Source organism: Oryctolagus cuniculus, chromosome 13 (assembly GCF_051225735.1).
Source record: "Oryctolagus cuniculus isolate XC-2025 breed Fujian yellow rabbit chromosome 13, ASM5122573v1, whole genome shotgun sequence".
Classification (NCBI taxonomy): domain Eukaryota; kingdom Metazoa; phylum Chordata; class Mammalia; order Lagomorpha; family Leporidae; genus Oryctolagus; species Oryctolagus cuniculus.
Window position 1 is genome coordinate 19,894,031 of NC_142879.1, and position 13,192 is coordinate 19,907,222.

The window sequence follows — 13,192 nt, forward strand, 5'->3', positions numbered from 1 at the left end:
GCACCCCATTCGACCTATTTGCCAGCTGCTCAGTAGCCAGCAGTCTCGGTGTACCCACGAGCTGGGAAATAAACAGAAGTGTCTGGCACGGATTTCTGGTGTCTCCCCAGAGCCCTCAGCGCCGGCTGATGCCAGGATGGGGGGAGGAGAGTGGGGGAGGGGAGCCGCACTCACATCAGCCAGCAGAAAGGCGTCCACCTCGTTGTGGTAGGTGTCGAACAGAAGACTCAGGGCCTGCCTGGGGAGGTGGGGGCAGGGAGAAATCACAGGAGAGGTCACAGAAGACCCAGGGCCCGCCCAGGAGCCTCCCTCCTGCCCTCCTTCTCCTCCACTCGCAGATCAGACCCTGATTTAAAGTGGTTCCCACCCTTTGTGTTCACCCCTTGAAGACCGGAGGCACAGCCCTTCCCACTTGGCCATCTCTGGCCCAGAGTATGATGGCCAGAGGAAAGGGGAGTGGGCAGCTGGGGGCGGGCAGCTGGCCTAGTGGTTACAACGCCAGTGGAAATACTGCATCCCTCATGGGAGTGCTCTGGTTCAAGTTCAGGCTCTGCTTCCAAATGCAGCTTCCTGCTAACGTGCACCCTGGGAGGCAGCAGATGATGGTTCAAGTAGCTGAGTCCCTGCCACCCACATGGGACCCCAGGATGGAGTTCTTGGCTCCCAGCTTCAGAAGCCTGGCCCAGCCCCGGCCATTGCAGGCACTTAGCAAGTGAACCGGCCCATAGGAGCTGTTTCTCTCTGACTCTTTCTCTGCCTCTCAAATTGAAAGAAAAAAAAAAAGGAAAAAGAATGGATGTTGCCTGACAAGACTCTTGGACTGGAGCGTTTTTGTTTGTTTTTTTGTTTTGTTTTTTTTTTGTTTTTTTTTTTTTTTTGTTTTTTGACAGGCAGAGTGGACAGTGAGAGAGAGAGACAGAGAGAAAGGTCTTCCTTTGCCGTTGGTTCACCCTCCAATGGCCGCCGCGGCTGGCGCGCTGCGGCCGGCGCACCGCGCTGATCCGATGGCAGGAGCCAGGAGCCAGGTGCTTTTCCTGGTCTCCCATGGGGTGCAGGGCCCAAGCACCTGGGCCATCCTCCACTGCACTCCCTGGCCACAGCAGAGGGCTGGCCTGGAAGAGGGGCAACTGGGACAGAATCCGGCGCCCCGACCGGGACTAGAACCCGGTGTGCCGGCGCCGCTAGGCGGAGGATTAGCCTAGTGAGCCGCGGCGCCGGCCCGACTGGAGCGTTTTTTTATGATTTTTGCCTTTTTTTTTTTTGGACAGGCAGAGTGGACAGTGAGAGAGAGAGACAGAGAGAAAGGTCTTCCTTCTTCCTTTGCCGTTGGTTCACCCTCCAATGGCTGCCACAGCCGGCGTGCTGCGGCCAGAGCACCACGCTGATCCAATGGCAGGAGCCAGGTGCTTCTCCTGGTCTCCCATGCGGGTACAGGGCCCAAGCACTTGGGCCATCCTCCACTGCACCCTCGGGCCACAGCAGAGAGCTGGCCTGGAAGAGGGGCAACCGGGACAGAATCCGGCGCCCCGACTGGGACTAGAACCTGGTGTGCCGATGCCGCAGGCGGAGGATTAGCCTATTGAGCCGCGGCGTCAGCCTAAGGACTGGAGCTCTTGCCACCTGCAAGGACCTCTTGGCTCTAACAGAAAGGCAAGCAGGCGAGTCTGCTGGGAGCCTCTCCCGGTGCCTTCTGGACCACATCCAGGACCGTCCCCCACCCCTCACCTGCTGATGGTCTGTTTGACTGGCCTCTCTTGTAGATGGACGAGGTAGTTCAAGGTGGACGGGCTCTGGTCATCATTCACCTGTGTATGAACAGTGCCATCCTCACCCCAGCCCGGTGCCCCTACCTCCTGTCCGCCTGTTCACTGTTGCCCTCCAACGCCCCACCTCCCCAGCCCCCTGCAACCACCCAACATGCCCCACACGAACCGTCCGGGCCAGGTCGCTGCGTACGGCCTTCTGCTCCATCAGCTGTAACCGGATGTCAACGTCAAACTTGCGGCAGTACTGAATGTACTCGTGGCTGCCCAGGGCATGCTTGCTGGTGCGGCAGGGGGACAAGACCGTTAGCATCCTGGGGGCTCAGCAGGAAGGGAGAGGCCCACCCGAGCCGTGGGGAGAGAGAATCGGGGTGAAGGTGGAGATGCAGGGGGTGGCACCTGCTGTGGCTCCTGACATTAGGGTCGTGCCAGGGGAAGGAACGGAGGTCAGCCTGCACTGAAGCCATCCGACACACTTAACCCTTGGTCTGTGCAAATATCGACTCGCCTGGGTTATTACCACCGGTGTCACCATCACTGGATCCCTGCAGAGCAGGAACTGCTGGGGACAGTGGGGAGTAGCCAGGCTAATAGGGGCAGCTGTTTAAACCCCATTCTCTTGGCTTTAGTAGAAGGAGCCAATGGGAGGGTCACTGCTCAGGCTTCAAGGCGGAAGCTCTGTGTCACCCTCGTCCCACATCACCAGCTCAGGTGCAAAGAAGCCAACCCAGCAGGAGGCCGGCCAGGATGTCCCCACTGAACGTCTGCGATCCCTGCCTTATGGGGAGAACCCTCACAGCTCTACAGACTTCCTGGAGACGCCCCCTACAGGCTGTTCCCACTACCCCGGCCCCAGCACTCACAACCCTGTTGCATAGCAAATTTAATTAATGCTTATACAATGAACTTGATTACAGTAACCTTGGTACTGAGGGGATTAGTGAATGAAGCTTTTGATATAACCCTATGCCAGTGCAGTTAAGAAGCTTATTTACCTTGATAATTAAAAACTTAAAAAATATTTATTCAGATGAGAATCAGTCATTAACTTCAAAGAAAAAATTCAAAGGCAAATAGGTATTCCCTGTCGGATTTAAACCTAAACAATGAGAGATTAGTTTTTTATTTGTGTATAACTTTAGAAAGACCTAACAGATTACTGTCTTTTTTTTTTTTTTTTTTTTTTTGGACAGGCAGAGTGGACAGTGAGAGAGAGAGAGAGACAGGTCTTCCTTTGCCATTGGTTCACCCTCCAATGGCCACCGCGGCTGGCGCGCTGTGGCCGGTGTGATCTGAAGCCAGGAGCCAGGTGCTTCTCCTGGTCTCCCATGGGGTGCAGGGCCCAAGCACCTGGGCCATCCTCCACTGTACTCCCGGACCACAGCAGAGAGCTGGCCTGGAAGAGGGGCAACTGGGACAGAATCCGGCGCCCCGACCGGGACTAGAACCCAGTGTGCCGGCGCTGCTAGGTGGAGGATTAGCCTAGTGAGCCACGGCGCTGGCAGATTACTGTCTTTCTAATTCATTTGTTCTTTGCTGTTTCTTAAACGTCAGACTGGAGCTAGTACCATCATTTCTTGCTTCTCTTTGTAACTACAAATGTGTGTGTGTGTGTGTGTGTGTGTCCTTGCATTGCTGTCTGTGTGGCCTCTCCACCAAGAAACATTTGTGACCTCTCTTATTCTGTACCTTGCACAGGAAAAAGGGTCCAAGGACACATTTATTTCAATTTCCTCTTTTTTTTTCCTCCAATTTAACTTAGAGGATTTCTCGCTTTATGTTTCCCCTTTAAGATTAGATGAAGGTCGTTGTTACTTGTTGCTTTATTAGCCTTATTAATGTTGCCTTTCCATCAACTCAAAAAGCTGAGAGTTTTTAGGCTGACAGCCACTGTTGGGAGCCATGACCTCCATAGTGAAGTCGGTCTACAACACTTTCCTATAGGAATGATTTGTGTAGCTCAAATTTCAAGGGCTCATAACAGTATCCTTTCTAAGCACACAGTATCCATACATACCTGTGTCTGATATTTTGTTATGTTAAGGAAGTAGTAGGAAATTGCGACCTTTTCTGTTTGATGAGTTTTCCCCAAATCAGAAGTACCACAGTAAGGTTTATCATCATGCTTGTAACATAAGACATTTGCTCCATGAATGCAATCAATTTTTTTGTAAGTAAACATTGGGCTTATGACGTGAAATGAGGTGTGCGTCTCATACGCCTGTCACACCAGGGACTGCCGGCAACCAGAGCAGCTCCTGAAGGACTGCAGTTCAAGAGAGGAGAAAGTCACTCTGCCTGCCAAACGAAATACATTCTGAGGGCTGCCTGTTTGTGACACTTGATCTCAACTTTTGGGGGTCAGAAATGTGTAAAAAAATTAAATTGTAAAATGGTAAACGCTTTGGGTTTATTTTGAAACAATCTGCTGCTATAGAATAAAAATATCAGCATTAACAGTAAAAGTCTGATGTAGCCTACTTGTGAATTCCACCTACATCTAAAATATCTGGAAGAAAACTTACTGGTAGCTTTTTTTTCCCCTCTAACAAGAAGTTAGAATTTTCTTAATTATTTATTCATACTTGTATTTTTATTATTTTAACAAATTTTTAAATGACCACTATGATTATGAACTAGGTTTGTGTGATCGGCTTCTGATCATTCATAAAACTTCAGGTAAATATCATTTTAATGATAACCAAAAAGTCTTTTAGGGGCCAGCGCTGTGGCGTAGTGGGTAAAGCCACTGTCCGCAGTGCCGGCATCCCATATGGGCGCCGGTTCTAGTCCCAGCTGCTCCTCTATGGTCCAGCTCTCTGCTGTGTCCTGGGAAAGCAGTGGAGGATGGCCCAAGTCCTTGGGCCCCTGCATCCACGTGGGAGACCCGGAGGAAGCTCCCGGCTCCGGATCGGTGCAGCTCTGCCCATTGCGGCCACTTGGAGAGTGAACCAGCAGATGGAAGACTCTCTCTCTCCCTCTGCCTCTCCTCTCTCTGTGTAACTCTGACTTTCAAATAAATAAATAAATCTTTTTTAAAAAGTCTTTTTAAAAAAATGGCAGGTGTTAATGCAAAAGCAGCATATACTAATTTAGTTTTGCTGTATGATGATGGTCTTATGGAAGTTACATAAGCTTGGTTTCATCTTAGAACAGTGTGTGTCAAGAGTTCTGGAATATGTCGTAGCCAGGAATTTTTTCTACTTAAATATGTTTACAACTTGTATAAAGAAAATAGAATGTGTATTACTTTAGTGAGCAATATAGTTTTGCTCATATTATCTGATGTTTGCCAAAAGAATAAAAGATAATTTGAGTTTAAAAAAAAAAAAGAACCCTGTTGCAGAGGAGGCTCAGGGAGCGCTGTGGCAACCCAGCCCCCTCCTCCCCACAAATCATCCCTGGCCCAGGAAGGAACCCAGGCAGAGGCAGCAGTTACGTCACTGCCCCGACGCACAGCCCCCACCCCAGTGCCTACTTCCAGTCCTGGCTCCTCGGCTTTGCACCCAGCTTCCTGCCTGTGCACCCCAAGGGCCAGCAGGTGCCGGCTTCAGTACTGAAGTTTCTGCCACCAGGTGAGAAGCCTGGATGCGGTTCCGGGCTCCTGGCTTCAGCTTGCCCAGCCCTGGCTGTTTCAGGCATGCGGGGGATGAACCAGTGGATGGACGAGCTCTCTCTATCTCTCTGCCTCTCTTTCTGTCACTCTGCCTTTCTTTTCTTTCTTTTTTTTTTTTTTTTTTTTTTGACAGGCAGAGTGGACAGTGAGAGAGACAGAGAGACAGAGAGAAAGGTCTTCCTTTGCCGTTGGTTCACCCTCCAATGGCCACCGCGGCCAGCGCGCTGCGGCCGGTGCACCACGCCTACCCGAAGGCAGGAGCCAGGAGCCAGGTGCTTCTCCATGCGGGTGCAGGGCCCAAGCACTTGGGCCATCCTCCACTGCACTCTCTGGCCACAGCAGAGAGCTGGCCTGGAAGAGGAGCAACTGGGACAGAATCCGGCGCCCCGACCGGGATTAGAACCCGGTGTGCCGGCGCCTCAAGGGAGAGGATTAGCCTATTGAGCCACGGCGCCGGCCCCACTCTGCCTTTCAAGTACAATGAAGATAATAAAAAATTAAGATCCCATATTCTTGCTAAAAAAATCAAAGAAGAAAAGAAAGGGAGCTGGGAGAATGGGCAGGGGGAGTCCCACCTCCAGGCCTCCAACCCAGCGGCTGCGAAACAGAAGCCGGAAAGGGGCTTCCTGCCTCAGCAGAGCCGGGAACCTGGGCCAGAAACGGCGGGCGGAGCACAGGGGCGCCGTTTGCAGAAGCCAGGCCGGGTCCAGCTGACACCCAGCCGGCTCTCCACATCCCGAGGCGCCGGGGTGGTCTGGGCCCCGACAGGCTAAGACTGAAGTGGGCCAGAACCCGAGGGCGGAGAGGCTGGGCTGTGGGGCTGGGCCTGGTGGGCAGGTCTGAGAGGAAGGAAGAGTGTGGCGGGCGGGGGGCGGTGGCAGGAAACCCAGCCCTCTCCTGGGACGGCTCAAGGTTCTTATCTGAGAGTAGCCAGCATCCTGGACCAACACTCCCCTGGGTCAGCCCCTCCTCGAGACGGGCAGGGCTCAGAAACCTGGGCTTCCTTGGAAACAAGATTTCTCCAACCCTCAGAGGGCCATTCCCAGCCTGGCCCAGGGCAGCTGTCGTGCGTCAGGGGCCCGGAGCTGTGCTCTTCTGTTGGGTGGGAGGGTGGTGGGCATCAGTCCCCTAGGAGGTCTGGCTGACCTTCTCTAGAATGGGCAAGGCCTGAGGACCACGGACCCTGTGCCACCTCGCCAGGGCTCCTGCACCACAGGGCTTGCAACACCTGTGGGGGCTCCAGGGTTGGGGGTCCTGCCAGCATGTGTCTGAGCCAGAGCCCCGAGACTCCCGGCTTTGGGCTGGCCCTCCCCTGCTGGAATGTGTCAACTGCCCATTGGGTCGATGCCACCTTTAACCCTCAGCCCGCTGTACCCAGCCCTCAGAGACTCAGGCTTTGCAAGGGGACATGGCAAGCCAGCATAATGATGTGACCAGGGCCTGGGGACCTTCTTCACAGTAGCTGCCTGGGGCTCGCTCTGCCAGGAGACCACACATTGAGCACCCTCCTTATTCCTCCAGGGAAAATCAAGGACAAGAGCAAGCAGCACACGGAGATTTGAACGGCATCCGGTGTCCCTGGAGTTCTGCCCTGTAGGGCCCTGTGCCTTTCCTTGCCCCCAGTGTCCAGATGAGGACCCAGAGGCCAGAGAGGGACCTCCAAAATCCCTAAGGTTGAAGAAGTCAGCCAAGAAATGGACTTCAGGCCTGACCACTGGACAGCACCCCCGCATCCAGGCCCGGAGGCCAGACAGAGAAAAGGTGGGGGTGGCCCTGAGCTCGCACTCCTGAGAAGTGAGGCACGGGCGGGCCTCTCCTGGCCCAGTTCCTAAGACCTGCTTCCCGCGAGGGGCCAGGGTGGGGGGCAGGAGCACAAGGGGCCAGGGTGGGGGGCAGGAGCAACTCTGCAGCAACGGGGGGGGGGGGGGGATGCAGAGCTCATCTGCCTGCTGCCGGCCAGCTGCGCTCCCTGGGTGTGAGGACCTCGGCCCGGCCTCCTCTGCGCCCCGCCTTCCAGAGCCACAGGGGTGCCCCAGCTGGCCCACGCCAGGCTTTCCAGGGAGGCTGCTCTCTGCAGAGAGCACTGGATGGCGAGCAGCTGGAAGTGAGCCCCTGTGGGAGGATACCCAGGACAGCAGGGGAAGAGGGAAAGTGAGCAACTGTCAGTTCTCTCCCAGGTCCCGCAGGGCACCTCTGCCCGGTCCTCCTGCTGCCCCCAGCCACAAAGCTATCTGACGGACTCCAGCACAGGAGACACAAGCCTGGCCCCGGCCCCCAGATGCACATGTCCCCCCCGCCAGCAGAAGCCTGCAGATAGGACCTACACGTTGCCTAACCCCAGCTCCAAGCTCTTTCCACAGCAGCTTGGGCGCAGGAAGCCAGCCAAGCCCGCTGGCAGCTGGAGCTCCTGGGGAAAGTGCGACGTGGCCGACAGTGTGCCCAGAAAGCAGGAGTCCTGGCTGTGGGGTTGGGGCAGAGCTGCCAGCCCTGCTCCCCACACCACGCCCAGGAAGCCCCTCACCACCTTCCCAGGCAGAAAACCAGCACTGCCCCCTGCAGGCGTGGCCCCAGCTGTCACTCACTTCTGCAGGAACTCCTCCAGCCCGCAGGGCTTCAGCACAAAGTCTCCCACGTCCACTTCCCTCAGCTCATCATGGGTGTAGCACAGGGTCTGGTAAATGAGCAGGTCCACGGTGGAGGAACCTGGGAGGCGTAGGCAGGGGGAGCCATGACAGGGGGCACTAGGGGTAGGTGGGGTTCAGCTGCCCCACCCCAACCCGCCATCCCCAGCTAAGCGTTCCCAGGTCTCACCACCAACCTGGCAGAGCAGGCAAACAGGCTGGGCCTGGGAAGCTGGCTGCAGAGCCAGTCCCCCAGAGGAGAGTCCCCACGGCCCCACAGCTGCGCCACCAGGGGGCGGGACTCAAGGGTGAAGGCTCCTCCGGTCCACACTTACAGTTGCAGGTGAAAGTGAGCGGCTCCCGAAGGCTGTCACACAGCACGGTCACCTTCAGGTTGACCTCGTCCCCCAGGTGCTCTGGGCTCGGGGTGACGGCACTCCAGACGTAGCCGGTGAGGGAGTAGTCCTGGATGTCACAGCCGGACCGCAGGCTGTCCAGGAAGAGAGGGAAAGGACCCTCACCTCACTATGCCTCCGGACAGCAGCGGAGGAGGGGCCCCTCTGTCCCCGCTCAGTCGGAAGACTCGGGTCTGCCGACCAGGATGGGGATGGGGGAAACCGTGCTTCTCACATTGACCACAGTTGCAAAATGTTTCCCCCAGTGGAACGGCGGGGATGACTCCAAAGTGACAAAGCTTTCCATGCAAGAGCAACAGAGAACTGCTATGAATCCATTTCCTGGCCGGCTTAGTTCCAGATAACACGCTTGTCTCCACTTGGGAGCATTTGCTCCAAAGGGCCACTGGGTCAGAGCCTCAGGTGATCGGGGTAACCGGACTGTGAGATGGAGGGCTCGGGATTTTGTTAAAAAGGTGGGATCTGGGGTCGGCGTTGTGGCACAGAGCTAAAACTGCCACCTGTGCCGCCAGCATTCTCCACCGGGTGCTCCGCGCCTTCCCCATGCCAGCTGCCTGCTGATACAGACCTGGGGGGCAGCGATGACGGTGCACGTAGAATCCCTGCCACCCACGTGGGAGACCTGGGTTGGGTTCCCTGCTCCCAGCGTCAGCTTGGCCCAGCCCTGGCTGTGGCAAGCATCCCGGGAGTGAACCAGCAGATGGGAGCTGTCTATATCTTTCTCAAAAAAAAAAAAAAAAAATTTAGGCTGCCACTGCGGCATAGCCGGTAAAGCCGCCACCTGCAATGCCAGCATCCCATATGGGTGCCATTTTCAGACCTGGCTACTCCACTTCCAATCTAGCTCCCTGCTAATGCGCCTGGGAAAGCAACGGAGGACAGCCCAAGTCCTTGGGCCCCTGCACCCACGTGGGAGACCTGGAGGAAGCTCTTGGCTCCTGGCTTCAGACTGGCACAGCTTCAGCCATTGCAGCCATTTGGGGAGTGAACCAGTGGATGAAAGCTCCCTCTCCCTCCCCCCGCCCCCCATCTCTAACTCTGCCTTTTAAATAAATAAATAATTTTTTAAAAAAATCAGCTGATCACACTTGTATGGGTTTATAAAAAATTTCTTTTAAATGTGGAACTTCTAAGATTTAAAAAGTTTATAAGGATTAAAAAAAAAAAAAAAAGTCCGGCGTCGCGGCTCAGTAGGCTAATCCTCCGCCTAGCGGCGCCGGCACACCAGGTTCTAGTCCCGGTCGGGGCGCCGGATTCTGTCCCGGTTGCCCCTCTTCCAGGCCAGCTCTCTGCTGTGGCCAGGGAGTGCAGTGGAGGATGGCCCAGGTGCTTGGGCCCTGCACCCCATGGGAGACCAGGAGAAGCACCTGGCTCCTGGCTTCGGATCAGCGCGGTGCGTCGGCCACAATGCACCGGCCACAGTGGCCATTGGAGGGTGAACCAACGGCAAAGGAAGACCTTTCTCTCTGTCTCTCTCTCTCTCTCACTGTCCACTCTGCCTGTCAAAAGATAAAATAAAAAAAAAAAAAAAAACACTTTATAGACCTCTTTCTTAGGAATTCCCACAGCAATGAACTGAATTTTACTTACTATGGCTCTTCTTTCCTAAGAACGTTCTGGAATGGGTGACCCACCCCCCCAGCCCACACAACCCTCCCAAGTCCCCTGCCCCATTCTTCAACTCTTACACATCCAGCATGTGGCAAAATGCAGCAACCTCCTCGTCTCTCTCCTCTGAGACCTCAAACAACTCGTGGCCATTGGCAACGGCGTGGGGCCGGGAGCCCACCTGCAAGAGAAGAGCAGCTGACTCAGTGCCCAGTCGCTCGTGGCACCCGCCCTGCCCCCCAGTAAGGTCCTCCCTGCTCTCCGTCCCAGTTATTCAGCGCAGCGAACAGACACCCAGACAATCCGGAAAATCCACACACTTGGTCTTAGCCAAAAGGCCGAGAAGCGATCGGAAAATCCAGAAATACATCATCTGCTGTCCCAGGAACCCCCAAAGCCAAGAGGAGAAAGAGGACTGGAAGCCCTGGCCCAGCACGGAAGCCAAGGGTGTGGCCAGACCCCCAGGAAGACAGGGCTGTGCTGATAAGCTCAGTGTGGCTGCGTGGGCGGTGCGTGGCATTGTTGGCCCTCAGCAGGCCAAGGGCTTTCTGGGGACTGCTCCCAGGGGCATGGCAGGGAGCTGAGCAGGCAGCTGCTTCTCCCAGCCCCTCCGCTAGGGCTGGGGCAGGTGGGGTACCCAGATGGATCCAAGGAGCCTTGGCCCTGGACGAAAGTCTCAACATCATAAGCCCCAGGGAGCCAAGCAGAGAGAGAGAGACTGAGCTCCCGCACCGGAGGACATGACTCAGATGCACATGCCTTCTCATTAAACGCTATTTGAGGAAGAAAGTGCCTGGACAGGAGAGAACCTGCTAGAAGGCTCAGCTCCTCCCGGCTCCCGAGGCTGCTGGTTCTGACCGGCTGGAACATTGGAGAGCTCGCACCGGGCCCACCCCCTCTCCTAGAACCCGTGGCTGGTAGGACTCCCAGACAAGGCCCCAAGCTGTCTCCATGCAGAGTTGCTCTCAGCCCCCAGGAGAGTCCCCAGGAAGCCGTCAGATAAGGAAACCGGGGGCTGCTGGTGCCCGCCCGGGTGCCAGTGGGGTGAAGCCGCAGTTCTGACGTAGTCCCAGGCTGCATCCGGTACAGGCAGTGGCTTCCCCAGCTGTTTCCGGGGGGAGCCTGACACCGGGGTCTGCGCTCACCGCAAGGCCAAGGCCGGGGCGCATCTCACCTCCGGGGCTTCGCTCTGTCTGCTCTGCCCCTGGGGGCAGGCGGGGCGCATCGCCACATCCTGCCTGCTTCCTCCGGTGACCCCTTCCCCTTCGTGTCAGCCTGGCTCCCCGGGGGCTGGGGAGGGTGCACGCAGAAGTGGGGGCAGTTGGCATGTGAGGCCTGGCTCTGCCAAGAGAATGCCTGTGTCCCAGTCAAAACAATAGTACCACTGTCAGCAATTAACCCACAAAAGACAGAGAGACAGTGAGAGAGAGGGGGAGGAGGCACAAGAGAGAGGCAGAGGGAGAGAACAGAACGGCTACTGGAAGCCATTTTTACGCCATCTCAGTACCACTCCCTGGCACTGTAAGGAAACAAAAGCCACTTACGTTTGCCCGGCTGGCAGGCGCTGGTGGCATCACCCGAAGCCGGCTGGGGGAGTCAGCCAGGCAGAGGCTGGCAGTGGGGGGACCAGGCTGGCATTTGGAGCCAACCGTTTCCAGGGCTGGCTCCACGGGCCTGGGGTAAGGAAGATCCCTCCGGCTGGCAGCCCGGCGGAGGCGGGGCGGCGGCACAGGCCGAGGGCGCAGGGGGTCCCCCCTCCCGGCAGGCTGGGGAGGGGAGGACCAAGGCCGCATTTCCCCTAAGCACTGGCGAGAGCCTGTGCTTCACCCTCGATTCCTCAGAAAGATTCTGAGCCTGCTCCCTCTCCGGGCGGGGGGCGGGATGGGGGGGCTGCCGCAGAGGGACCACCAGCGGCCGAGCCGGTGAGCAGGCCCAGCTCCGTGCGAGGAACTGGGAGCCGGGAAGAGTAATCTCCCAGGCCCTATAAATAGCAGGAGCGGCCCCACCTCCGAGAGCAGCCCTTTAAAAAGCCACGGCCTCTCCCAGGAGCCGAGTCTGCTGCTTTTGGGGGGACTCTGTTTCAGCCCAAGGCTGCACACGCGGCACCAAAGCCCACCGTCCCTCAGACAACGGCAAAGCCGGAGACAGGGATGGGACAAGGCGGAAGGCTTAGCTGCCCCACGAGCCATCAGGCACCAGATGCCTCTCCGCTCTGCCGCCAGCCCTTCCACGGGCCAGGGGTGAAACGGGAGCCGCAGCCTCCAAGTTCCCCCTGGGGAGGCGCTGCCACCGCGCTGCAGCACCAGAACTGAGACCAGCGCACGCTGGAGCCCACCGGGGCCGCCAAGCAGACACCGCCGTCTGACACCGTGTTCGGATACAGTCGAATCGGCACCGTCACGCTGCTTGTTTGTTTTAAATGCTTTCACTGGGAAAAGAGAGTGGCTGGAGATGGGGAGTGGTGACAGTTGTCCAGCAGTGTGAAGGGGGCTGATGCCACTGACCCATCCACTGAGAAATGGCTGAGGTGGCCGGCTTGATGCTATGTATATTTGATGCTATGTATATACAACGAGAGAGAGTGAGTGAGCGAGAGAGCAAGTGTGTGCTTCAGATCAAGCGAGACCAGGGTTGAATGCCAGCTTCCCCTTTCTCGCTGGGGGGGTTCTGGACTCCCAGGCAGGGCTGTTGTGCAGAACCGGACCAGGGTCTGGCACGCAGCGAGCATTAAAGAAGCGGTTCCTATCATGAAAGACCTTCATCACCACACAGTGCTGAGGCGGAGCAGGGACTTGGGGAGTGGAAGCCACTTGTTCAGACGCACGGGGCCACTCAGCCACAGTTACAAGATTCCCCAGGGGCAGGCGTGTGCCTGGGATGCTCACATCCCATACAGCAGTGCCTGGGCTTGAGTTCTGGCTACTCCACTTCCGATCCAGTTCCCTGCTAAAGCACCCTGGGACACAGCGGATGATGGCCCAAGGACTTGGGTCCCAGCCACCCATGTGGGAAGCCCCAATGGAGTTCTAGGTTCCCGGCTTCAGTGTGGCCCAGCACTGGGCTGTTGCAGATGTTTGGGGAGTGAACCAGAGGATGGAAGATCTCCTGTGGCTGTTGCTGTCTGTCTGCCCTCTAGCTCTCTGCAGTCCAAAGAAAATGAAAACAAAT

The 13,192-nt window shown here is 56.7% G+C and overlaps 1 protein-coding gene across 3 annotated transcripts in view; it reads right to left on the bottom strand.

The window, feature by feature from the left end:
- PIK3C2B (phosphatidylinositol-4-phosphate 3-kinase catalytic subunit type 2 beta) overlaps window positions 1-13,192 on the bottom strand; it is a 63,163-nt gene that overhangs the window by 28,816 nt on the left and 21,155 nt on the right. For 2 of the 3 annotated variants that reach the window (XM_051821194.3, XM_002717574.6), the window contains exons 3-8: window positions 10,105-10,205; window positions 8,336-8,490; window positions 7,962-8,082; window positions 1,933-2,044; window positions 1,726-1,805; window positions 175-238 (exon numbers count right to left, since the gene is read on the bottom strand). In XM_051821194.3, the coding sequence (XP_051677154.3) occupies window positions 175-238; window positions 1,726-1,805; window positions 1,933-2,044; window positions 7,962-8,082; window positions 8,336-8,490; window positions 10,105-10,205 (633 nt within the window). Of the gene's footprint in view, window positions 1-174; window positions 239-1,725; window positions 1,806-1,932; window positions 2,045-7,961; window positions 8,083-8,335; window positions 8,491-10,104; window positions 10,206-11,568; window positions 11,984-13,192 lie in introns of those variants that run through there. The other variant, XM_051821195.3, reaches the window with a different exon arrangement.